The sequence below is a fragment of the Nesoenas mayeri genome, assembly GCF_963082525.1.
Source record: "Nesoenas mayeri genome assembly, chromosome: 12".
NCBI lineage: Eukaryota > Metazoa > Chordata > Aves > Columbiformes > Columbidae > Nesoenas > Nesoenas mayeri.
Genome location: NC_137547.1, coordinates 12,483,406 through 12,511,218, shown reverse-complemented (window position 1 = coordinate 12,511,218; position 27,813 = coordinate 12,483,406). Strand labels below are relative to the sequence as shown.

The following is a 27,813-nucleotide window of genomic DNA, read 5'->3' as shown; positions in this document are numbered from 1 at the left end:
CCGTGGGGCGGAGCGGCCGCCATCACGTGTCGTGTGGCAACGAGCGAGCATCCCCGCGAGACGCAACGGCGCGGCCGGCGGGAGCAGAGGTAACGCGGGCGGCCGCGCCGGTACAGCCGGCGGGGAGATCCTGCGGGACCCCCGGGGGGCTGGCACCGCGGCAGGGCGCGATCTCCCTCCCCCGGCGGGGAGGCTGCCGGGGCGGCGGGCAGCCCGGCTGGGCGTGGGGGGCTGTGGGCAGCGCAGCCTGCGCCGGGCGCGGAGGTTTCCGGCGCCTCCGCCGCCTCTACAGCATCCGGGGCTGCTGGTGTTGCCCCCACTGGGAGGGCTGCAGGTGTGCGGGGTGGCAGTGCGACAAATGTCGTGTATTTCTTAAATTTAATTTTATTTTTTGAAAGGGTGCCTCAGCACCTGTGGGTACCTCAGTCCTGACAGCCCCGGGAGGGAGGCGGCTGCCCCGCGCCTCAGCCCTGAGGTGTCCGCCGCTCCCCTCCCCAGGCTGTTCAGGAGGCGTGGGTCATGTCTGAACATCGCTTATTTTATAAGGAGAACGGGGCAACCACCGCTTGGGGAGAGACGAGCGGCCACCCAGGGGAGAAATAAGCCCAAATCCCCCCTCCCATGGCGGGACCCTGAGGGCTGGTGCCCTCAGGACGTTGTCGCCGGCGACAGCCCCGTCATGTCGCGCACATCCCCACCGGAGGGTGGTTTTCTGCAGCCACGTGTTCTGTTTAGCTTGGCAGCAGGCGGGTATGAGGGTGGGTGCGCAGGTCGGCTTATACCAGGATGTTTTTTTGGTGACAGGCACCTGTAATTATACCTGCTCTGTTAATAACCGGCTTTAAGGAAGAACTGAAGTAGGTTTACTAATGCCCTCAGGCGAGCATGGCTTTGTTTACTGGCATTTGGTAGTGATTTTGGTTGTTTCACGTGGTTTTTAAGTGATACATATTAAATGCAATCTGATTAGGTGTGACTGTAAGTTACAGCTGAAGGGTACACATAGGTGTAGATTTCTAAGTAAGCATGTGGTTTCTGACATTACTTTTCTCTGTTTTGAGAGGTTTCCAACATAAATTATTTTAATGAACTCTGTCATTGTCCCTTCTGCCTTTACTGGGGGTTATTGTATAAATTTTACCAGGTGTTTCTTTAATTACATCTGTCTTGAGCGCTTTGAACTTCATTTCAGTCTAAATCAAGACAGTCTACTACAAAATCCCTAATTATGAGCTTCTATTTTTTTCCCTTGGAAATATAAAAATAAATGAGAAGTGTGAAGGACATATATGACATGTTATTTTTTCACTTGTAGCTAATGCAGCTCCCTAACTTTAAAGTGACTTGATTTCAAATCCAGGTTAATGTTACTGAGGTGGATTTGTCTAGGATAGGTAGTTTAAATTTTGAAAGGTGTCTGAAGTATTGTAACTGAATATATGTTTGTAAGCTGATTATAGGTCTGTCCCTCATTTAATGTTCATAGTCTTATTCAGGATTTGTGAGAACATGTGGGTAGTATGTGTATTTACTGAACATCTCTTGTGGAGCTATGTCACGGGTGTGTATAGTCAGGACTTACTACCAGCACTGATTGACTATCAAGTGAATAACTGATGTAGTAATTCTCTTTCATACCTTTCTACATGATAAACACACCTTGTCCTTTTAAAAAAAAAGTTACAACCAGTTCTATTTAATTAAAGGTTTATGCTGTTTTTATATGGCTAAAGATAGTGTGTTTTCCTATGTGAGCACAAAAGACTTGGTTGAACAGATTAGATCTTTACATTGGGAATGGCTTTTGTTACGAGGGCTTCCTGTCTGCTGACTGTATGTATGGCAGGGAAGTGGTTCTTCTCTCACCAGAAACAAGAAAAACACATACTAGACAAACTCTAAGCCTTTCCCACTTAAGTGTTCAGACTGTTAACTGCCTATTTATATACATTGCAAGGAAGAGGCATTTCTGGGACTTGAAAACTTTGCTCTGTTGGTGCTTAACTCTGAAGACTTTCATGCTGTTTGCCTGTGTCTTCACTCTTACCCGAAGGGCCAGTCATTGCATTCAGAAATAGGAGTATATATGTAAAGTGATGTTACAACAAGATCTGTTTTATGCAGGCAGGACAACTTCGAAAGATAGAGGCACTAGAGATATTTGCTAATGAACAGGCATTGTATAAGAGTATAGCAAAACATTGTAAGCTTTTAGCAGTTTGGTATTTCACATAGGTCATTAACCAGCTTGCAGGTTCAGCCCCAGTTGAACAAATGACGGTCAGCTGCTGTCCTGCTCAGTGGGAGAGGAGGGATCTTGGCAGATGGTTCCTCTTTCCCTTCTCTTAAAGGAGGGCCAGCCTGTAATGTGGTGTTAGCACTGTGCTAACCGCACATTAACCTTCATCAGTTGCGTTGGCACATGGCTGAAGTGCAACAGGCTTTATCAGAATATGTATTTTTGGTGAGACAATGAAGGACTCCTAGTGTCTGTCTCTCTGTCCTGCTTGCATATCAAAGATTTCTATATCAACAGCAGTGTCATCTCAGCAAAAAGAAAAAATGTTGCTCTGTCAGCAAAAAGATTCCTCACAGCTGCAACGATCAGCAAAAAAAAGTTTAAGACTTTGTATTGCACAAGGGTGAACAATGAGGAAATCCACGTGTTAGTTGTGTGAAGGCATAAGCCTGTGTTAGCCATAGCAGTCCTGTGGCAAGGCTTTGGGAGCATTAGAGGTCATTCTAACAGTGTTTTTTGCTGCAGTATTACAGGATTGTTGTATGTTAGAAAATATATACTGTTCCTTTCTAGTTGCTCTCTTCCAAACCTGTCTTCTGCTTCTACAGAAGTGATGGTCTTGTGACAGAATAATGTATTTTAATATGTGTTTTTTCCTCTGTGTTCCTAATCTTGACATAGCTTCTAGTTTTCTCTAGTCTCTGCTGCCTATTTCTTTGTAGGTGTTTTTTGGTTTTGTTTTCTTTTGTTTTCCAGTTGGTCAAAGCTGCTCAGTTTAGTTCAGTTAAGATGAGGTGAAGTGCTTGTAGGAAAAAAAACCTGCCAATTGTTTTGTTTCTATCATAGAAGTGGTGTAATAAGGCACACAACTCAGGCAAATACACAACTCCTGCCCTGAAGGCTTCAAGGATATAAAACAAACAAGGTTAGAGCAGAAAATGACATGCCAGGTCTTGAGTCAGCTGTTGCACACACCTTCATGCAAATCCTAGCTGTCAGTAGATACCTGAAGTTGGGAGTAACAAAAGCAGACTCGGAGAGAAGGAAAAGTACTGGGAGACAAAACAAGCTAGGCTGAGAGAGACGGTGGTTCTTCTTTTCCTGGGTAGATAAGGGTAAGAAACAGCCAAGGTCATCAGTAAGGAAATTATATAGAACTAGAGTCACATGCTGCTAATTGAGGTGAAGGCATAACACTGACAGGGTCTGTAGTTCCAAGTAATTAAATGTACATCTGAACTTCAGACCATGAGGTAAGTCACGGTAACTGGTAGTGCAAAGCTGCCTGTGTGTAAACACATCAAATCAAATTATCAAAATGCCTGAGTATTCAAAGTTTATGCTTCTGAACAAGTTATACTTTCAAAGGCGTTGTAGGAAGAAATGGGATTGATGATTAGGATATATGGAGTGAGAAATCATATAGCTATGATTTACATCTATAGGTCAGTTCTTAACATGTTACTCAGTTTTATGCTTTAGTTGAAAGAGCTGAGAATGAACATGGCATATTTTCAAACTGTCAGTCAGAAGTCATAGTAATAGCTGTAGTATTCTTATTTTTTCCACTGAGCGATTTGCCTTCTGAAATACGTTTTCAGCTAGTGTCCTGTCTGAGTCAAAACAGAAATGAAAAGACACAATTTGAAGTTGAATGTTATTTTTACAGGTCACAAGTTTAAATCCACCCTCTTCTGGTCAAATTAGTCATGAAGGCATCTGCTTTGATTGTTTGTCCTGTTTTACATATCTGTGCTTTCTGACAAGTGTATCATATTTGCAATTGATTATTATAATAACTTATTTACACAGTAATAACAGATCTTTCTCTTGGAAAGCAAACAAGATAATCTTAGAAGCTCATAGGCCACGTTTCTTTTGGAAGACTTAGGTCTACTGTACCAGTAACAGAAAATCAGCCAGTGTGTGGTTGCAAATGAATTTGGCACAAGTTAGATGGAAGAATAAATAACAAGGACAACCAGTAACAACTGGTGAGCTGAATTTTCTTTCATTTTCCTTTGCAGTTTTGGACACACTCATCTGTACAAGCTGTGTGGATCCCTCTGTCCTAATTAGTCTAATTTGTTTTTTTTTTACATGCCTGATTATAACACTAGAGCTTTCAAGCTCTGAAATAGCAGAGTTTAGTTTCTGGAAGGTTTTTAATCTAATTAAAAGTGTCGAATTTAATGACTTATGTGTGTGATACTAGATAAGATGTTGACTTATGTAAATCATAAAATATTTAGTAATTAACCATCTTTAAAGTGTTTCTTTGAAATATTGAGGGGAAAACAAATCAGAAGGCATCTGACAAAACAGACTGAGGATCTCATTTTGCATTATTTAAAATAATACAGTCTCTGTTTTAATGTGGAAAAAGCTAGAAGATTCATGAGTTGGAGGTGAATGATGTAATGTGTTTCAATAAATGATTTGTACTCCATTTCACTCCATTCCACTTTTTAAAATAAACTGAAATAATGGAAAATAATCTTTTAGCATTTCCACATCTTTACAACTATTCTAGTTCAGGGATGTCAAGCTGGGTTTTCTGTACTGTAGTATACAAATGTTTGCTTTATAGTAATCTCCACCCCTCCACTACATCAGCTCCTTTATTCTAATTGACCTAGACTTTTAAATTTTTTCTGTTCTAAATGGCTAACATATGCACTGAGCGTTTCATGAAGGGCAGGGCAATTGAGTGGTAGTACATTCTGGTAATTATGTAGGGCCTATTCTTGATGCAGCTGATAACCTAGTAATCAAAGGACCATTTGCAATTTAAGCTGATTTCCATACGAGACTGTTCCTTGAATAGATTATTTCTTACTTGAACTTCTATAAAACGGGCCTTACTCAGAATTAGTGCTAACTATGAGTATGTTCTTATGCTAATAAATGGTATTATCAGTAATGCGCTTTTGGAAGGCATGAAAGGATTTCCTGGAGAAGAAGGTGGCTCTTTCCCAAACAGGTCTGAAGCAGAGGAAAATAATTATTTCATTTCTGTGTTATCACATACTGTTAAATACAGTTGCTAATGGAGGAATTTGGATGGAAACTATCTGTTGCTTTTTTCATGTACAGCCTGCACTCTTAGATAAATGGGGCAGTGAGGACTGGGAACAGGTTCAGGGAGAGAGTGAATTATAGTATCAGTTAGAAGTTGAGAGTTGGATCAAAGGGATTCTGGAGTAAGTATATCTTCATATTGTCCTTAGCAAGAGCCCGCACTCCACTAATAATATGTGCAACCTGTTAATGGATCATTCATAACTTACATGTGTAAGTACAATAATTACCTTAATTTTTTTAGAACTGCAAGAAATCTATGTTCATGCATGGAACTTCCAGCTTGGTCTTACAGTGCTTGATTTTCTGTATCACCTCTCTTTGCTTCTGTCTGTTCTTCCTTTTCAGCGTTGGAATACCTTAATTCTGACCTTCCTTAGGTTTTGGGTTTTCTGTTTGTTTGGTTTGTTTTTGTTGTTGTTTTCCTGAAGGCAGAAGTTCCTTTCTCATCTTAAGTTGTATTGAAATTTGTCTCTTGCTCTGTGTTTGTTGTCTTTCAGTTTATTTTAACTATGCATGAATTTACCTTTGTGTAAGAAAACGTATGAAGCAACAAAAGGGAATTTCTCAAGTTACGTTTGTAAATCATAGGGTGAAAAGGTGGAAAGAAGATTTAGCAAGAAAGTCTTGGGATAAAAAAAAATGATAACTATTTCAGCTGTCTGTGTTTTGTTTTAGATTGTGATTTGGAGTTGTGGAGAATTCGCAGTCCTTCCACAATGGGAGAAAGGACAGATTATACGAAGTCGCCTAGTTCACTGGCTGAATACAGCCCCGTCAGTAAATCAGACAGGACAGATCCAAGCGACAGCTGTGAAATGCAGGACGGAAACCAAAATACAATGCAACTGAAGAAAGAAATATCTTTGATAAATGGGATAAGCCTCATAGTAGGCAACATGATTGGTTCAGGTATCTTTGTCTCTCCCAAAGGAGTTCTCATCTACAGCAAATCTTATGGATTGTCTTTAGTAGTTTGGGCAATTGGAGGGATTTTTTCAGTATTTGGTGCTCTCTGCTACGCTGAACTTGGAACCACTATTACTAAGTCAGGAGCCAGCTATGCATATATCTTGGAGTCATTTGGGAGCTTCATTGCTTTTATTCGTTTGTGGACCTCACTCCTAATTGTTGAGCCAACTAGTCAGGCAATTATTGCCATCACCTTTGCTAACTACATAGTTCAACCTTTCTTCCCTTCCTGTGATCCTCCATATTTGGCTTGTCGTCTCATAGCAGCTGCCTGTGAATGTAAGTATTTATTGAAGTTTACTATGGTATTTTTTTCACTCAGTATTAAGCTTAATTGAAACAAATCCTATGAAGTCCAGGTGTTTTTGCATACTGAATCTGCAATGCTTTGAGTTACTGTGGGGAAGAAAACAATTTCCAGCATATTAATAACTTGCAGATATTCTGTCAGTGAATTACCATTTTCTCATTCAAAAGCCGGATAAGGTATTTAACTCTTCCAAGTTTACTTATGTGGGAAAAATGAGGGAAAAAGTTTGTTTTCCGTCAGAGAGGTATGTTCAATCAAACCTGAAGATATTCTTGGTGTGGTCTAAGAGTTGTTGCAGAATAGCTCTTGCACTACAAATTCTGCTGTAATTTATTTTACAATAGCTTCTCAATGTAGACATGCCTAAATAATTACTCTGGTAGGGTTTCCGAAGGTCATTTATTCAAGACTATTCTTTATGCTCATGATTAACTGTGACATCAGTACAACAGTACCTGTTGTAAAGCTGTTTTGAAAAGTGTAAATTTTGTGTGCACATAAAACACCAAAATGTTTGTGATCAAATCAAGTAGCCAGCTCTGTTAGTCAATATAGAGGAACAACTGTCCACATGCTTCACATCAGGACTGCTGGCCATCCTTTGTCATGCAGCGATCATCATCTTGTGCTGTAGAGTCTGCCGTCCCTCTTGACCTGATAGTCCTATCATAAAGCTAATACAGAACCTGCGTGTTTTTACTGCCAACAGTATGCTGCAGGGAGGAGATGTGCTGCTCCTGCCTGGTTCCTTTTTGAGGCAACAGGGAGTGTGTTGAAATGGCTGTAGTGTTGTTCCTTGTTACAGTTATCTGTGTAGGACTAGAAGAGGGCAAAGAAATGGAAAACAGTGGTGTGTGTTTCAAATATTTGGCCTCTAAAACTAACTGTGAAGATTATAGCTTCCCCTTCAATTTTTGTTAGTTAATTTGTTGGGAAAATGCTAATGTGCTGGTCCAGGAAGCGGGAAGAGTAATTACAAACTTCTTCCAAAAAGCTGTCAGTTTCTTCAGTTCTGCTCCTTTCAACTCTCTCCGTCCCCCAAAAAAGTGTGGACAGATGTTGTAATAACTTCAGGAAAGAAATGAAGGACCTGTAATATCATGTTCACATTCATTAAATTGATCCTGTCCCAAGGCATCCTGGCACAGATTCAGAAGTGTGAGGGCATCTGCTCTTCCATTTGAGATACCTCACATCTGAAAGCAGTTAGCCCTTATAAAAACCAGTTTATCAAAAAGCAAGAATGGTCCATTTTATGGTTTAAATGCTTGTCCTGCCCTGTTCTAGGCGTCAATGCTGAGACTCACCCTGATCAACAACTTAATTGAGTTGTTCCTGTTAAAGCCTACACTCCTCCCTGACCCAGCAGGGCTATGTTCTGTGTCACATCCTTACCTCTGGATAAGATTAACACTTTATTAGTGAAGTTGCTGGGAGAGAAAGTCTGAATGTTGGTTAGGTACAGATTGTATATCAGAATGAGTGGATTTGTTGTGGGGTTTCTTTTTGTTTGTTTTTAAGTGTAGTAATAACAATACTAGATCTAGTGTGAATCTGCCTTAGTGTTATACAGCATTACTTCATCACTCATTTTGGAAATGGGGTGGTGCGTGGTGCTGCAGAACTGAACTTGGCAGTTCTCAGGAATGTTAGGTAGCTAAATGATAATTAAGTTGAAGAAAACATAGTAATTTCAGTAAGAGAAAGAGGGAGGGGATGTGGTCTGTTCAGGCTCCTGATTATCTTTTTTTCTTTTAAGATACCAGAGTAGCATTTAATCTGAAGTAGAGACCAAGTCCAATTCACTAAAATAAGAAGTTAATAGTAACTGCTGCTAATGAAAGTTGCATTAAAAAAATAATACCGAAGAGCTGAGACCAAGCAGAGTTGTTTTTTTCCTGAGGGCTCTCTGGGAGCTGCAGCAGTCCTGACTTCTGAAATTTGATACAACTGGTTTTTTTCCCCTCATCTTGCCAAGCTCAGTGGAATCTGGTTCAGCTATTCCACTTGGCCAGACTGTCTAGTATACTAGTGCCAGGCTTTTGAGATCATTACCTTTCTTTTGTTAGCTTTTAAAAATTATTACTTTTCTATTCGGTAACTGTGCGAAGTACATTTTTATCTTAATAGTATCATGTTATCATGTTATTCTTGGATTATGGGAAAGTAACTATTTTATCACATCATTTAATTTTGATTTGCTACTACCTTACTTCTTAAGCTATCAAGTATAATTTTTAGTTATATGCATACTTAAAACACATAGTACAAGAAAATTCTTTGGAGATAAAAAGTACAGTAGAATATAACCTCTTTTTTTTTTTTTTTTTTTTTTTTACTAGCTGGAGAAAAAAAGATTTGGGTAAAATATTTAAACTTCTGGGTTAGTGTCAATAATGTAGTGATAATCTGGATAAGAAGAATATGCACTGAATTAGTATTTTGTTCAATAAAGAACACTGAAGATACCGAATCCTATTCGATATTCAGCATTTGAGGTCAGGCAAGAGGTTGTCTGACTCTCCACTTGAGGAAAAAGTAATAAATGCAAAGGCAAAATGTTGGTACCCATGAGAACAATGTGTTTCAACAATAGCTTGAAGAGTGTTTATTGGGAAAGTTGATCCTATCAGTTTAGTCACCCACTGTTACTAAAATAGTTGTGAAATCTGAAAGTCTCACTTCAGGTTCCATTACAATCTTGTGAAATAGTTCTGATGCTGATTTATTTTGAGATAGAGGGAGGAGTATGTTCAGAATGTTCATTAGTTCCTGCCAGTTCTTAAAAATCCAGATTAACGTTGCATTAGCCCTAAAGCATACATTATTTGATCAGAGTTCAATACAACTGGAAGAGTATTGAATTGCCTATGACCATGTTCAGTATTGCAGATACTCCATGGATGTTAAACTTATCCTCAGACTAACAGGGAAAGGGGAAAAACTTTTTCAAACACTCCCTTACTATGTTTGCCTGAAGGAGTTTCTAGATAATCTTTAATTTATCAGAACAATATTGATAAATTGAAATGAATGGTTTCATGTAGTGGTTTCTTCAGGATAGTTGTAGAGTGCAGCTTTGAGGGGTAATGTTAGGAAAGTGGGTGTATTATCAGAGAATGGGAAGGTCTTTCATCTTTTGAAACAGCATGTATTATGAATCTTTAGAACATCTGTTTCCTACTGTTTTGTTTAAACCAATGTGTTTTCAGTACCAGTGTATTTTGCTTAGTTTAACCTCAGTATTAGTAATAACAGGTAAGTGCATATTAGATTATGATCTAAAATATTTTAAAAATTAATTAAACTGAATATTGTTCAAATAGTATTTTCACTTTTTTCTTTTCCCTTAGGTCTTCTAACATTTATAAATTGTGCCTATGTTAAATGGGGAACACGAGTGCAGGATATATTTACTTATGCTAAAGTCACGGCTCTTATTGTCATCATCATAACTGGACTTGTTAAAATATGCCAGGGTAAGCTTTTAAAATTAAAGCCAAGGTTTGTATTCATCAGTTAAACTGAGTAACTGGTCTAAAGACTGTAAAATACCTCTATGTGTTGTCAAATGCTTCAGAACAAGCATGATATAGCTACTTTGAAAACATCAATAATACCAGTGTTAGGCATTATCATGATGTTATATCATGAGAATGTATCCTATCTCAGTTGACTTTGAACTGGGTAAAAGAAGGTAACTGATGGCTCAGCAATGTTGTACAATTTACAGCCTGCAGTATGGAATAGTAAAGGAAATTAAAACAGCAAAATACAGACCTAGCAAAATACAATGGGAGCGGAGAAAGCTGTAAACGTCTGTAAGGAACATACTACTTTACAGTGGGATCAGCTGAATTGTTTTTTTACAAAATGAATTTAGTGCAGGTCTGAAAGTGACTTAAAGTAAAAATAGACTTGTAAGAACATGCAAGTAGATTTGTGAAACAGCAGCTCTTTTGCTCTGATCCGGAGTTCTTTTATAGCTGTTGAGGGTTAGAAAGTTGCTATGGTTTTGAATTTTTTTATTTTTTCTGTTAATTTGTGTGTGCATTTGGCATTGTGCCTTCAAATTACAGGAATTCTGAAGTTAATTTTGTTCTTATTGCTTCCTTTGGAGACAATTTATTCGTGTGTTATCCTAAAAAAATTACCCTACTTTCAAACTTGCCATAAAGGTCTTTCCTTGGCAATCTGGCAATTTGTGTGCTTTGCTCTCTAACTGGTTATTGTTGAAAGTCCATGAGCAGGGTAATTACTGTGAATAGAAGAAGAATATACATATGTGAGCACCATGCTGGCATTTTTAATCTTCAGCACATCTGCCCATCCCTTGTTTTGCAGATTCTGAGCTTGCTCTGTACCAACTTCCTTGACATTGTCTCCCTTCGCTGTTTCTAACTCAGCAGTTACTTTGCTTGTGTCTGTGGCAAGTGAATAGCAATGTTTGATTTGGGTAAAAAAGAGAAAGAAGTGAAAGTATTTCTGTGTATATATATGTATGTATATATATATACACACACATATATACACACGTATGTATGTATGCCTGTATATGTAAAATAGTCTGAATATATAAAACTGCCATTGATGAGCTTGTCTTGACTTGCTTAAAGTCAGAAGATGGCACAAGTTCTCACAAATACTGGTGCAAAATAGGCTTTTTCTTTTACCATGGGAAAATTTTATCTCAAGTAACAGTAATATTTTATGTTCTGTTAATTGTTCTCAGTTTTCTGTTTTTAATAGCTAAAACTTAAACATCTGTCTAGGTGTTGGGTTTTTTGTCATAGCTATCTAAAATAAACTATAATCTTTGTTTCCTTCATAGGCTAAATGATTGAAAATGTAAAAGTATATAGGAAGATAGAGTGAATTATTTTATAAATATATATATATATATTATAAAAGGTACCCTTAGCCTGAGTGCTGTCATTGCCAGTTGTTTGTAGCTTAGTCTGAACTTAATGTTCCTGAACATGTTGTGCCATTGTGTACAAACTGGGTGTTTGATTACAGAACAGTGTAATTCACAGAACATATGTTTTAGTAGTTTAAATGCCATGCTTATTCTCATGGCTGAAGTACAGAGCAGAACTGGAAAAAGGGTTTAATAACCTGCTTTGAAGGAATTAGAGTTTCTGAGACTTTTTGTATTTGTGTGCCAAATTTAAAAAAAATTACTTGCTGTGTTTTATTATCCTGTACTTCATTGTGTCTCTTCCATATACAGGCCATACATCACACTTTGAGAACTCGTTTGAGGGATCCTCTTCTAATGTTGGAGACATTTCCCTCGCACTCTATTCTGCCTTGTTCTCTTACTCTGGTTGGGATACACTCAATTTTGTAACAGAAGAAATCAAAAACCCGGAAAGGTAAACGATTTGGGCTTTCTAAACCTGGATAGTTCCCAAGTTGCTAATTTTAGGGCTTTCACTAATGAGTTCTGAGCCTATAGATAAATGAGTAGAACTGCTCTATAAAAGCAAACATTCTGTGAAAAACTATCAGCAAAGATTTGCTAGTTTTAAACTATGTTAAAAATGAAAAAAAAGAAAAAGAAAAATCTACAACAAACTAAAACCAATCAGGTGATTGCAGGATGCTGTATTCAGTGCTTGGTAAGCTTTCAGTTCAAGAGGTTGCTGCTATTAATGACAATATGTGTTATTGCAGAGAAACAGTCATGTAAGTGTAGCCTGGACTGTGTTTATCTGTGCGGTGATTCTGATTTCATATTTAAGAATGTTATCTTTTCCATGAATTTATGCTCTAAAAGTGTGACTGACTAAACTAATCTTGTTCAGTCATGTGTCTGTAAGCAGATGCCTTTTATGTTAAAAATAGAATCTCATTTGATCACTTTTACTTCCTGTTATAAGCAACAGCTCAGGTTGCTACAACTGGAAGATAAAGAATGGAAGAGAGATTTTTTTTTCAGTTCTCCCATCTGATTTTGACTTTGGCAGTTTGTTCTGTTATCCCTGAGTTCTATGCTGTGCATTTATTTAACCAGAAAAGTTATCTAATAAAATGATAAAATAGCAGATAAGTATTTTAAATCTAAAAATAGCTATATTTACTCAGACTGCATTTCAGGTTGAGAGTGTGTCCTTCAACTGTCTTGCAAAGATTTGTTATATGTATTCAGAAAAGATGTACATTTTGTGTTTGCATCAGTCATTTGGTCCTTCAAATTTTTATTCACTGAAAGTGCTTCCCTTCTGAGTGCTGTTGCAATGCCTGTTTATCTTTTTAAAGTTAATGTATTGTTCTGTGTTATCAGCTGGATAATTCTGGTATTAGATGCATCGTTTCACAAAAAAAAAATTCTCATGAGATATTTAGCTGATGAAAATGTCTTTAGATTCATTTGCCTAATACAAGCTTCTTTCTTGGTAATAATTGTAGCTGATGAAGTGAACATCGAATTTCAGCTTTCTACATTGCCAATTCTTGAAAATAATGAGATGTTTCAGTCTTCTATACAATTACTCCAAGAATTACATATTTTTTGTATTCACTTGACTCACAGTGCCCTCATGCTTGTCAGGTCAAAAGTTGCAAACCTCAAGTTAAATTTGAAATAGGCCCTTGGCTTTAATGTTGGGTGATGCAAAGACCTTAAAAATGCTATTTCAGCTTTTTTGTTGCGTTGTGTAATATATCTGAATTAATTTTTAAGTGATTTTCTAATTGTGTTTCTTCTCTGCGCTGAGGTTCACAGATCTCTGAGTGCGCAGAGTCAGAACTCCCAGTTACTAATTTACTGATTTATATGGAGGGCATGTGGTGTTCGTTTGCTTTTCTGCTTTCACAGCATTGGACAGACCCAGCTGGAGTTCTGGGCTTCAGGAAATTTTTGAGGAAACTTCTGAAGTGCATTTCATTTTTCTATTTTGTTGGGTTTTTGTTGAGTTGTTGTTATTGAAAAAGATGTTCATGGTAAATGTTTATCTGTGTCACCATTGTATGTTTAATTTCAAACTGAGCAAATCTAAGAGTAACGCTCTCAGTTCTGTTTTCCTTTTTGAGACATTTGAGTATCCCTACAAGCTTCGGGGAAGCAAAAAGGCTGAGCAAAACCAGAGCCTAAAATTAAAAGTTTGCTTCTGCTGTGCAGAGATTCTCCCTGTGGAGCTGCAGACTCAGGGCTGTGAGTTTACCTCAGGTTTAAGTTAAAACTTACCTGTTTCCATGTAGAGGCTTGCAGTGTTTTCATGTCACTCAAGAAGTTTTTATTATTTTCTAGGCATGTGTTTAATAGTAAGATACAAATAAATAAGTTTACTTTGTTATTAATGGATTTTTTTCTTTTTCCTGGGTTGTGGGTTTGTTTTTTCTTTTGCCTTACAGGAACTTGCCATTGGCTATTGCAGTGTCTATGCCAATTGTGACCATTATCTATATTATGACCAATGTAGCTTACTATACAGTGCTGGATGCTGAAGCTGTTCTTTCTAGTGATGCTGTGGCAGTGGTAAGTTGACCACGTGGTATTTTGCTGTATTATTTACGTTTCACCTTTTAGGGATGCGTTTCATTTTGAGGAACAAAACATGAAAAATCCTTAGCTTATTATATCACTTTGCTGAATACAGGAGGACAGAACAACTCATCATGAATAATTTAATCTTAAATAGAAAAGTAGTTAATTAAAGAACATATAGAAATAACATATTATGAGATTTATTAGAACAAGCACAGATGCAGCTTTTCAGTGTATTTTGAAAAGGAACTTATTAGACTTGTGCACTTTGAGCTGATTGTAAATTAAACTCATTAGTACATAACTGTCTTCTCTGTTCCTTTGTGCTGCAGTATTTAGAAATCTGGAGCAGTACGCAGGACAGTATTGTACTGAGCTACATTCCGTTGAGCTAATAATTGATGCAATGCATATTTGTAAATGCATGTGTTGCAGCTCAGCAGTTTAGCTTTGTATCTCATTTTAATAACTTTAACCACCCTCTTAGCAATATTGCATTAATTTATTTTGGAATTAATTATTTTTGTATATGGCTGGAAGGTTGAATCCAATTACAATATATGAGCTGCTTAAAGTAAAAGATGGTCAAAACGTGGTTTAGTCTTACAGCTAATCAGTCAACAAAAGTGAAGAATTTTTTATGCCCTGTAGCTAGTGAATTAATTGGATAGTTCTTGTTACTATACCCTGTAGCCTTGAGACTTGGAGAAGTTAATACTCTTTTTGGTTATTTAAACTGGAGGAAAAGAAGTGGCTTTCCTCCTTTTTAGATTCCTAACTGACTTCTAAAATGTAAGTAGAAAGACAATGGAGAGTTTTAAATACATCAAAATGAAGGAAATATTCACTCTGTTCCCACAGAGGATTAGTATGATTAAAAACTGGCTTAGCAAATAAGCAAACTCTTGTTTCAGGTATTTAGGCAGATGGTTCTGCAAAAGCACTTACTTGACTTTGCTTCACACTTGAGAAATATTTGTATTTAATGTATGCATTCAAAATAGTTTATGGTAAATATGGGCTGTAACTTGTTATTTCAAATGTACTTATGCAGATGTATATTTCAAAATGTATTGAAAGTAAATAAACTTTGTTTGCCTCTTTTTAGCTGGAATATGGAAATAAAAAGTTGTCATAAACATATTGTGAAAAACTTGGTAAAACACTTCAGAATTAAATAAAACAAGGACAGCTAATGCTTATTTTGAATTAGCATATGCAAAGTGGTAATAAAATCTCCAGGAATATTTATTTCTGTTGCAGGTTATGGTATCCCATATAGACTCACAGGATAGTTTGTGTTGGAAGGGACCTTCAATGCTCACCTAGTGCCACCCCTGCCACGAGCAGGGACATCTGCACCAGATCAGGTTGCTCAGAGCCCTGTCCAGCCTGGCCTGGGATGTCTCCAGGTATGGGGCATCCGCCACCACACTGGGCAACCTGGGCCAGGCTCTCACCATGTGAAGTACCTTCCAGTGACTCATAACGGAATTTTAAATTCCTGTCTAGAATTAATTAATCCAGACAAAACTAAAAGCCAATACACAGTCCACTGTCTGTCCTGACTTCTGTAAAGCAATACGCTATTGTTTTTTTTCTAACAAAGACTTCTAAAATACACTCCTTTGACAGCAGTGAAATCCAGCCTAATCTCCTAAGAGTATTCTGTGTCAACTCTACTGGTCCTGCCCTTTGTCATCGCAGAGGTTTATACGGCCATTTGGTGAACAGGATCAGGAAAACTGATCCACCCTGGGAGTTTGGGGGAGTGACAGGATTGATTCACTGTGGGCCTGTCCAGTCTGTGTTGCTGTACACAGCAGGTTGCAGCACTACAGCAGTGAGTGGTGGGCACATAAAGGAGGGACAAGGGATACGTGAGCCTTACTATACATGTGAAACCCAGGCCTAAATGCTTATGATTTTATAATTTATTTATTCTTTGACGTTGTTCTTGACCAAAAGTGGGTATAAATTTATTTTTCTGTGGGTGTATACATTTATGTATATACACATGCTGTGGAATTTTACATGAAATTGTAATACTCAGAACTGGACAGATCAGGTCGTCTTCTCTGGTACAGGATGCATCACAGGTGGAGGAGAACGAAGGAACACTTAAGAATGCTATAAAGTGCTTAGTCAATCAAATTGCATGCAGAGATACCAGGCAACCAGGATAAGAATGAAAAACTATGTTTGCAATTTCCAAAGTTATTAGAGGATTTACTTCTTGTGCTACTTTTAATGGAACTTAACAGAATTAATGACTTTGGAAATCTAGAGCTGTACTTTTTCACTGGATCTTGGGTTTGCCAAATACTTGTGCTTAAAAGCTTAACTAATGTTGTATCTAAAGGAATTTTTGCTGAGATGTCTCATCACCTGGCAAACAATGGTCTTTGGATTGCCTGTACTTTTAGAATGATAAGGTGAAAGTGCAGCTGAAGTTTAATACTTAACACATGACTCATTGAAGATTCCATTTTGCTGCTGATATGAATTGCCCAGTTTTATGAAACCAACTTTAAGCTTGATCTACTAATAGAGTAGCAAGTAGTGTGGACCTCTAGAAGGATTTTTGTAGAGCAGAAGGGTTGTCACTGAGGACCATATGTGTACCATACGTACTCCAGGGGGATTTTACTTTGGACTACAGTGAATGTGGTCCCATGGACCAAATGCTGATGCGGGGTTGGATTGCAGCGGTAATGGTATGCTCTTGAAGCACATCTTCAAATTTAGCATGTTCTAAAAGGGGAGCTCCCTTTAGTTCCAATTCTAAATGTGACCCAAAAAGCAGTAAGGGATATTAACTGGGAGAGTTGCTTCAAAAGTGCACTTGTGATCCAACATAAAACATTCATAATGCACCCACAGTTTTCTAGTGAATATGGAAAAGGAGCTAATGACTGTAATGGTCTGTATTTGAAAATCCTCTGATTCCTATCAGAGTTTCACAGTTAGTTTATTTTACCTTCTTATGCAAACCATCACAACCCTTACTGCTAAATTTTATGCCTATGAAGCAGTCACTCTGTAGCACAAACACACTGAACTAAAGAAAAGCAGAAATTTCATCTCACCTTCCCCTGTAACTGGACAACGATTGTTTGCATCTGAGAGAACCGTTGAGGGTTTTGTTTGTGAAGAGGGCAGCTGGCCCTACAAGCACTTTTTTGGCTGCTTCATCTTCTAACAAGAAAGAACATACGGGCTGTTAGTGCATAGTTACCTGCTTCCTGTGTTTGGTCGTCTGGGTTTTTTTGATTGACTTCATGCAATAGGTGATATTGGGCACCTTACTTTTACTTGGAAAAGCTAAGAATGATTCCTGGTTGAAGCAAACGGTTGTCCTGCATAGCTGGCTGTCATCTTTCTCGGAGCTGTATGGCTTTTGTTAGTAGATCAGGGATAAAGATGATGACTTTGGTTGCATCTTTGAATACCATCTTGTGAGTCCAGCATTGATCAATCCAGTTGACCCTGGTGTGCTCATATTCTAGAGCATACTTGCTTTGCTTCGACATGCCATCTCCCTCAATGAACCAGGGATGTGGGAGACTGTGTGTTTTAGCTGTTTTATTCTTATTTCGTATATAGTTTAATGAGCAATGAGTCTCTTTCTTCTAACTGAATTCATCCAGAAATTCTTGAGTTACTCTTAGACCTTTTGGGTATTACTTATGTTCCTTCATTTGGCCACTCACTGGCTTCTTTCACGAAAAGGAAAATCTGCTTGTCTTTGGCTGCCAGCATCATGTCCCTCTTCTTTGCTTGCTTTGGCACCTCCCAGAAAGGTTCCTTTGGATGAGATACACATTCTGTACCTTATCGTGGAAGAACTCTTTGTTATGAACAGACAGTTGCTTTTAGAGAGAGCTGTTTAGTGAGTCATTTGCCTTTCTTGGAGCTAGCTGTAATTCATTTCTAATGCAGCACTCCTGGTGCCAGTTATGTAGAAGTTCTCTGGCTTTGGAGGCCAAGCCGAATTGCTGAGCCAGAACTTGGAACAGTGGTATTTAAGATTTTCAATATGAGAAAGGTAAGAGACTTTGAAAAACATTGAACTCGTATCCTACAGCTAGCTATTAAAAATGCTCAGAACAGGATAAATAACTGAGAAGATATAGATCAAGTATCTTCAGCACCTTCATGAAGATAAAACCAAAACTATTTTACTGTTTGAGCTGACACCTGTAATCTTAATGTGGGCCATGCAGAAGAGCCATGTTACATGCAGTAGACATGCAATATATTGAGGCAGTAGAGTAGTGCTGGTTTCTCTTACCATAAGACTGTACTGAGTGACCTAAAGATGAAGAGGGAATTTCATGCTGAACCTTGCACTGCCCTGCTATCTTTTTCTCCAAGAAGAGGCATTGTTAATAATACAAGGAGATAATTATGTCTGTCTGAGTAGAATCAATCAACAGAATGGTGGCTGAAACAAGAATTACGGGAAACCTGATCATATAAATTGCTTTCTGTTGCACGTTTACAATTTTCTGACTCTCTTTTCAGTTGATGTGCACTCTCCAATGTATGTGACATTAAATCTAATTTGGTCAAACTGAACAGATGTCTTACAGTGTCTTGACAGATGTAATCTATGGGAGTGGAAGAAAACTTCATCTACTCAGTAACTTTTTTGCATGTGTGGCTTCCTTATTGCCATAAATCAGAGTTTCTTTCCTGTAGGAAATAGCTCCTTAAAGGTCTGAGAAGCTGAAAATTGAGAAGAGAGACTGTAGTTCTGACTGCCAGATAATCCTGTAATGTGGCAACGTATTTATATTCTGCCTCAAGATAAAAGTCAAAGGAGAATTAATTTCACTTCCAATATATTAATCTCCTTACTGCTCTATATGACTTTTAGGGTAAGAATGTTATAGAACTGAGCCTGGAACAGTTTGCACGTGTGAGAGGATCTTGAAATGAGCTATGTAAAGAGGCTCTGTAGATGCCTTTTAAGCCTTCCTAATAGAAGCACCTTATAACCTTTGGGTATAGTTTTGTGTAAGTTTCTCATTCATGTTAGACTACATTTTCCTTGCATTTATCCATCTGATCAATACTGTTCAGTTCTTTGCCAACCTGGCATGTGCTTGCAGCTCCATATGCTCTCAGTGTAGTCTGACGTGTTTTGTGTGCCTCTAAGTGCACTTTTTGTGTGCAGCTAAGCATGATGAAATGGTTCTCATCTTGTGATTCTTAACATACATGTGGGTCTTTCTTACCATCTGTGTGCTCGAATTACTGGATGTGAGGCGGTACCCTGTGTATTTTTTTGTGGCTGCTCTTTATGTGGGGCAGTTACTGCTGCTTTTAGTTCAATCTGTTTGTATAGAACTGTTGTTTGGGCCTCTAAAAGGACAAAAAAGGGTTCTCACACACCATTCACAAGTTACCAGCTCATGATCACGAGATCAAACTAACCCAAGATAAAATTAAAATGTAGTTATATCAGTCATTCATGTCTTGAAACAAAGCTGTAATTCATTTTTTGACCATTCTTCTGGGAGTAATATAACACTTTAGTCATGATGAAATAAATGAGGGTAGTTCAGCTGAGAAGTGCATGGCTGGAAGCTTCTTTCTTCATTTTTATTCCCTGTTGATGGTTTGGAAAAAAAAAATCAGAACTAAGGGCAATAATTCCAGGTGCATATCTGTCTACAGCGTACGTGTATATATGTATATCTTACATGTCCAATGGTTCAAGAACTTTATCTGTAATTGCAAGTGCTGTATCAGCCACTGAATTCTCTTACTGTTTCCCGGCTGTTAGAAACAGTTATAGTTCAAGTCTGGACTACAGGACTTGACAGACTGTAGCAGAGATGACAATTTAATATCTTAATCCTTCTCGCTCTTTAGACTTTCTCAGAAGAAACCTGAGAAGAAATCCATCCCCATAGTGGTGGCTTTCTCCTGTTATGGTGGACTAAATGCTTCTGCTATAGCTGCCTCCAGGTAGGCTCCTCTGTCATCCTCCGCATACCTTTGCGAATGCTCCATTCTTTCCCGTTGCCAGCTCATTTGTTTTTATAAATGCACTTCACTACTCCCAGAAGTAGTGGTAGTTAAAGTGGAATCGGTCAGGTGCTCAGCTCAGAGCCCAGGTCTAGCTCATTTGTGGAGGATTCATGACTGTACAATTGCGGTTTTAGCAGAAAGCAGCCACTAACTCTTCTCCCTCCCTTTTTTTTACTCTCTTGATACAGTGCACGTGGTGAATGTGCTTGATAATTTGATTGCTTTTTGTACTTTTCTCTGCCCTTCTTATCCAAAATAACCCTCTGACATATGCACACAGTTGAATGCTTATTGTGGCCACTTTTACTTACACTTCAGTAACAATTTCTGCAAGAAACACTGTAGAGATCTTTGGTCTTGTCATTGTTCACAAGAGAGTGTAGCTTGGGTTTGGAGAAAACATTTCTTGGCATTGTTAAAATGGGAGCGTTGAAGGATCTATGACTCTGTACTCTGAACTATAAAAGTGTGTTTATTGTCTGAGGCTTATTTTTGTATTGGAAACAAGGGTGAACCCTCTCAGAAAATACCCGCAGTGAAGGCACGTGGGTGTATACTTGTCATGTTAAGCAAGTTAGTATCACTAGAAAGTTTAGCCAAACTTCAGGTACCTTTCAACTTTATTTTGCTGAAAGATCATTTTGCAGGCAGATCTAGTTGGCAAACCAAGCTTAACTTTTTGTGTCATTCTCAAGTGAAATACTTTTTTGCATTACCTTACTTAGGGAACAGTTAAGCTCTTGAAGTTAATGCTCCGCCCTTTGCTCTCTCAGGAATCCCGACTACAACGTTAGAAAGTACATTCAGAATGACAGTGTTTGGTAAAGGCTGTCACTAGGGTTATTCTCTCTTTTGAAGAGTCTGGCTTGGACAGAATTAGGGAAATTAATTATTTAGACTGAGCTGGCTCAACAGTTGTACATCATATAGCTTGCATCCAGAATACATTGAATCTGTAACATCTCGATCTATGTATAATTTGTGGAAGTGATATTGTAGTTTTGCCTTAACTCTTTGTGTTTTTTACTGCTCATGTGAGTGATTGCTGTTTGCTAAGATGTGTGAAACAACATTAGCAGATCTTAGAAAGACTAGATCTACATTATAGGTTGGAAATGGCCTTTCAGTTAGTCCCACATCTGGCATTCCATATTAGCATTCCATGCTGGGCTATTACTAGTAGTTTCAAAAGAAAATGGGAAATGCTTGTGAAGAGCAAATGCCAACCTGCATTTTGGGGGAAAAAGTTTCTCTACTTTGCATCCTGCAGCATAAGATTACATTCATACGTTTTCTCTCTTTTCTTTAACTTTAGCTGTTAATATTACTTACCTAAGTGCTTCTCCTTTAGGCAACCTTACTAAACATCTTAATTCTCTAACATCTTGAGTGAGTTCTGTATCTTAGCTTTGTATATTAAAAAAAAAACCAAACCAAACCTCTGGCAGTTTTAAGTGTGGTGTCTAGTAATTTCACTTGCTGTTTGTCTTTGGAAATCAGCAGTAAAGGTTTAAAACATCCCTTTAAAATATCACAACAGTTGCTTATTAGGATTTTCATCTTGTCCTCATGGTTACTTGTTCTGGGGAAGTTGTCTTAATTCATTCACTGGATCATTTGGGAGACCAGGTTTCTCAGAGCTGCATTTAGATCCAATAAGGATCGGAGAAAAGCACTTTGGGTTCTACTAATTATCTATTCTTGAGCAGCAGAAGTCTTTTATATACAGTAATGTAAATTAATAGTTGTTTGTTCAGTTTCAGTTGACTGAAAATGGGTAATCCATGGCATACAGAACACATTTCTTGTGGCATGATCTTTTGCTAGATTGATGTTCTGACTTTAGCATGGAATATAATTCATACATGGATTAGTTCTTTTATACTTTTCTCATGTTATTTTTTGTAATTTCAGGGAGAATCTGTGCACTTTTCCCCTGTGTAGAAGCTCCATTTTGAGGGAACCTATACTAATATGTATAAACCAAAAGAGCTCAGGACGAGAGGTGCTTTAGTAAGAATCAGGGTGACTAACACTGTTGGTGCGTTGCCTTGGAACCTTTTGGCGGGGTTCCCATTGAAGTGATTAGACACTTTTGCATTGTCCCTTAGCAGCAGGATATCCTATCTGCCTTTGCTGAGGCTCAACTAAATAACACAAAAGGACAGAAAAAAAATAGCTTTTTGGTGTAGATGATGGTGTACAGCTAAGCGGAGTTGGATTCTGAACCTTCACATGGATAATGTGCTGAACAAAGCACATTGTCAACCCAGACAAATAACAGGAAACTTTAACCGGCCAAGATTTGCTTTATGTCAGTAAATTTTTCTGCGTTTTATGGTTTAATGATTGACGATATATGCGAGGTTTTGCCTCATGAAAATCAATCACTCATGTCATGAAAAAAAAAAAATCTATTTTAAGTCATTTAGGCTTTTTTGACTTACAAAAACATTCAGTCAACAGACCATAATGCACTGCTTTTGGTGCTCTTGTTGCTGGAGTAATTAATTAAAAATTTGACCACTGTTAAATCCAACTAACTTTATATGCTACGAGCAAAGGCCAGTTCTGAATGTTAATCCACTTTGACTGAACTTCTTAGCTCATAAATGTTATGGTGAAAACCAATAGTTAAAATGGGAGGTCAAGGGGGAGGTTTTTTCAAAATACTAAAATGTTAAAAACTGAATAAATTTTTTGCAATAGAAAAGACAAACCTGCAGAAAGCTGAACTAGGTATATGTGCTTTTTATGTCTAAAGATCTTGAAATTGGTAAAGCAAGAGAGAGCCAAGAAAGTGATTTAGAGAAAGGTTCATAAAAAGGTTTAGATGACTGCTGCCTGCTGAGGGGGAAAAGATTCTAACAGCCACAAAATCTTTGGGGTTTATTTGAATATCACTTATATATATGTATGCTGTCTAATGTAGACATGATTCTTTTGCTACCATGACTGTTAGTTTTCTTCTGTACAAGAAATCATGGAAGTAATTTAGCTGTCAGTAGGTAGAACTGGGATAGGAAGGTTTCCACCCATGTCCTCTGAACACAGCATGAGCGGATTTCGGTTCAACTCGGTGTTCAGACATGTACAACGCTCGGACCAAGATGGCATTTAGAATAGCTGTCAGTCTTCATGTATTAAATTGATTGATTTTTTCAAACATTTTGTCTGATATTCTAAGTCTCTCCCTTTTTTCTCCATCCAGGAGGTTGAACAGGATTGACCAGAACAATATCTTGCAAATTATTACCCATTTTCATGATAGATCCCAGGTCACTGGCACTTGATGATTCTTACCATTTGCTGTGAAACTTTAATGCTCCCAGCTTCTGTGTTTCAGAGCTCTATCATGGAAGGTCACTACAGTCGGCCTGAAGTATTGTCTAGTAACATTAACAAATGACTGCTAATTAGACCTTTGCTCTGTCATTTGCCATGTTGTGAGAGTAGAGCCCAGAAGCCCTGCTGGTGGAGCTGAAGGAAAAAAAAGTTGCTTAGGAAAATGAAAAAGAAGGAAAATAAAATAGAATCCATAAAACAGTAGGTGTGCTGATGGCTATGCTTATCTTCTGCAATATGCACTTCCCTTTTGGGATATGCAGTAATATTTTTGTCCTTTATTCTCTGTAGTCACTATGTTATGCTTGAGTTCTGTAGTTCAGTTAAATAATAACATGTATTAGGATTAGTGAGTAAATTCTAAAAGCATTTTATTTTCCTTTGTGAGTAGAAAATGTGAGTTCACGTGCTTGGCTAAAGAAGTTTGGACTTAGAATCCATACAGACATAAAAGTGCCATGTGGTTCTTTGTGCTGCATTATGGATTGTCCATATTATATTAATATTTTTCCACACTTAACCTATTGCAAAAGCTTTGATGTCATTGTTTTACATATGCTTTGTTGCAGATATTTTCATGTTTCCTTTTCCTTTTCATTAGACATTCGCTGACCAGGTATTTGGTATCTTCAGCTGGACAATTCCCATTGCTGTAGCCTTTTCATGTTTTGGTGGACTTAATGCTTCAATCCTAGCGTCATCGAGGTAGTACATACATGTTTCTTTGACAAATGTTCATCAGTATTTTTACCTGTTACTGTTATGCTCATCTATTATGAGAGTGGCAAAAATACTTTCATAAATGAACCTATAATGAATAGCCACAGTAAAATAACAGATGTAAATAAACCTCTGTGTGTGTGCACATACAGCTTTACCACTGCCTTACTTCCTCAAAGTGTTCCTAGCTGTCTGCAGAGCACAATTAAAGATCAAATGAATGTTGTCTGTGTGGTGAGTCCTCAGGCCCTCTCATTATTTGGATTATCTTCCATTTTACTTAGTACAATAATTCTAGCAGGTTCTTGTTTTCGAATATATTTACTTAAAACTTACTGACTTTTAAAAACCTTAGTATCTTTTAAGTTTTTCTCCCAGTAAAGATTTTGAAGTTGCTGCTGCTATTAAACTGCAGTCAAAAAGCTTAAGATAGAGTATAGAAGCTTTCCTCTGAGTACTGATTATGGATGTGGCTAGTGAAAGTTAAAATGTCTGAATAAATCTATTTGTAACATCTTCCTGTCCATTGAATGTATGTGCAATATCTCTGTATTAAGAACAAATATGAACATAACCAGGTGAAGTCATCAATATAGAATAATTTGCAGTTGATAATAAAATTATGTTTGTTTTTTGAGCGCGTGGTTGAGTGAGCTCTTTTTAGAGACCAGGTGATCTCTTCTGATGGGCATTGAAAACTATTCTGCTATAAGTTGGGATGTTTTCAGTGCTAGATTTAGAATGTTTTAAAACAATAGAGGTTTATTTGTGTTACTGTAGATGCTTTCTATTTTATGTGTAGTATTGTTTTGTAAAATGGATGATAACAGCATGTTCCTGAAAGCTCATGTATCTTCTAATGGTGGTTGTAGCATGCATCTTTACAAGAAGGGTTGAACCCGTGTTCCAGTTTAAAGGATGGAAAGTAATGGTGTAAATAGTTATTTTGACTGGTATTGTCCTTTGATTTTCTGTAATACCTTCTCTCCTACCTGTGGCCTCAGAATGTTTTCTGGTTTTTTTTTTTTTCCAGGCTATTTTTTGTAGGCTCTCGAGAAGGTCACCTTCCCGATCTGTTGTCTATGATCCACACAGAGAGGTTCACACCTGTGCCAGCACTGCTCTTCAATGTAAGTTATTTTTGCTTTGCTTTTCAGCTGTTCAGATGTGACTATATGAATTATTTACAGGAAAACTTCTAAAAAATCACAAGAGAGAATTTTTGATTTACTGTCATTGAGGCGATAGTTCTGAGAGTGTGATTTTTGAGGAATAAAATCATACCAAATACCAAGGAGTATAAGGTGTTACTTGAAGACAAAAAGCAGCATAAACAATAAGTGTCAAAATTCTTTTGTTCCTCTCACTCTTGTTCTTTTCTGACAGTGTGCTATGACCCTTATTTACCTGGCTGTGGAAGATGTCTTCAAGCTTATTAATTACTTCAGTTTCAGTTACTGGTTTTTTGTTGGTCTGTCTATTGCTGGGCAATTATATCTACGTTGGAAGGAACCAGATAGACCCAGGCCTCTTAAGGTAATATTTACTTACTACAGAATTGTTTAAAATCCCTCTCTTCCACATAATTTAAAATTACTGTCTAAAATCTGGACCGTACATGTTACATCTAAAGGTTACAAGTTGATCAGGCTTCCGTTTTATATTGTACCATGAGAGCTAGCGTGCCCGCTAGGTAAGAAGCGGTGATTGTTATCATAGCACGCACTCATTTATTGTTCGTTAGCTCAATCAGTGTCCCTTCTGTCAACTGGAGAATGTCTCAATAGGCTAACATACCCGTTTGCCTTCTTTCTTGGATTAGAAATCTCTAATTAGGAATGCATAAGTTAATTAATACTGTTAAGATGGACCACATTTAGCTCTAATATTGTTTCAGTTCAGTATCTGGTCCTTTTAGCACCTTTTCATACTTTTAAGTTGATAGTCTGCACGAAAAAGTAATTCTTGTTTCCTGAGTTTTATTGGATTTGTCTGAAAACACTTCATGCTGTTGTACAGTTTCTTTCAACACAGTAGAGCGACCATACTTGATTGCTTTTGCAATTTTTAGCAGCAGTTCTATTCAAGAATAATTCTGCAATTTGCTTATGGTTCCAAATAGCCAGATGTGTAAGAGGAAGAGCGGATAATTTCCTAAAGTGAGGTTGGGAAGGAAAAGTCTGTAATTTTCACCAAAATGTTTGTAACCATAGACAATGAATATTTCAATAACATTCTGTTGTGTTTGTTCTGTTTCCAGCTGAGTGTGGCTTTCCCGATAATATTCTGTATATGCACAGTGTTTCTGGTGGTAGTGCCACTATATAGCGACACCATAAATTCCTTGATTGGAATTGCCATTGCTTTATCTGGAATTCCAGTCTTTTTGTTGGGAGTCTATTTACCTGCATCAAAGAGACCTCAGTTTGTCAACAAGATTTTACGTAAGTTTCTTTGTAGGTGTAGGTATTGTTAGGAAAAAGGAAAATTAAATAAGTGAATCTGAGTGTGTTGATGAAAAGGGTTGTGGTCCACAGCCAGCAGCTAAGGACCTACAGAGCTGCTTGATCACCAGCCCCCCAACAGGATAGGGAGAGAACAGGAAGAGCAAAGGTGAGAAAAGTTGTTAGTCAAGATAAAGGCAGTTTAGTAAGTGAAATAAATAAGCGGGGGAAAAAAAACCTACTGCTGCAAAGGCAACCACTTACCACCTCCCACAAGCAGACTGATGCACAGCCAGTCTCCAAGCAACGACCGCCTTGGAAGACACCCAGCACATGCTCATGCTTCTTCCTCTACTTGTTTTTAATGCTGAGCATGACATTATATGGCATGGAATAGCCCTTTGCCTAGTTTGAAACAGCTCTTATATCCAAAACATAACATCAGATGGGCTGCTTTGAAGAATGTTAACTGCATCCAAGCCAGGCCCAGTAGAGGGGTATACTGATATGTTTTCACCCCAGATCTTATCTTTGAAGATGGGTAGATTTTATATCAGTCACAGATGGAATTTTGCTTTATGTTGAATCGCTGCAGTTAAATTATACATTTGTCTCCAGCAGCACACTGTTGTTGTTACTATGTGAGAAAACCATGATGAGGGGTGTGGAAAGGATGTTTTATAGCATAATCTTAGAATGCAACAGGATGTGGTACTGCAGTAGCTAGTCAACGAGTAAATACCCAGTGATCTTGTCACTTTCCTGTGTATTTGAACATGTTCTATTTTTTGTTCTACCAATTTTACACTCTTCATTATAGAGAAAAAAATATTTGGTTACTTGGTGGGGTGCCTCAGAAGTAAAACACGCTAGGATATCAACAGAAGAGTTTTAAGCATCTGTTTATAAAAAAAATGGAGTGGAAGACACTTCTTGTATTTATTTTATATTTGTTTCCCTTAAGAGAAGTGAGGCAGCATTCTGGACAGCTAACTTTCATTAGTCAGATGCATGTTGTGTAATTAGTACTGAGATAGGTGGCTATTATTCTGATTTATCTCCCATTGCCTCTGCAGGTACAGTCACACGAAACATGCAGCTGCTCTGTTCCTGTGTTTTAACAGAGATAGATACAATTGAAAAAAAGTCAGAAATCAAGTCCAACTAA

The 27,813-nt window shown here is 37.8% G+C and overlaps 1 protein-coding gene across 1 annotated transcript; it reads left to right on the top strand.

Annotated features, from left to right (window-relative positions):
• Positions 1-27,813, top strand: SLC7A6 (solute carrier family 7 member 6; the record flags this gene model as incomplete). Its single annotated transcript, XM_080351797.1, has 10 exons — positions 1-89; positions 5,999-6,571; positions 9,956-10,081; positions 11,836-11,980; positions 13,962-14,085; positions 24,083-24,186; positions 25,235-25,331; positions 25,588-25,737; positions 26,462-26,645; positions 27,722-27,813. Exons 2-10 carry the CDS (start codon positions 6,040-6,042, stop codon positions 27,811-27,813), a joined length of 1,554 nt encoding a protein of 517 aa, XP_080207923.1. The 5' UTR covers positions 1-89; positions 5,999-6,039.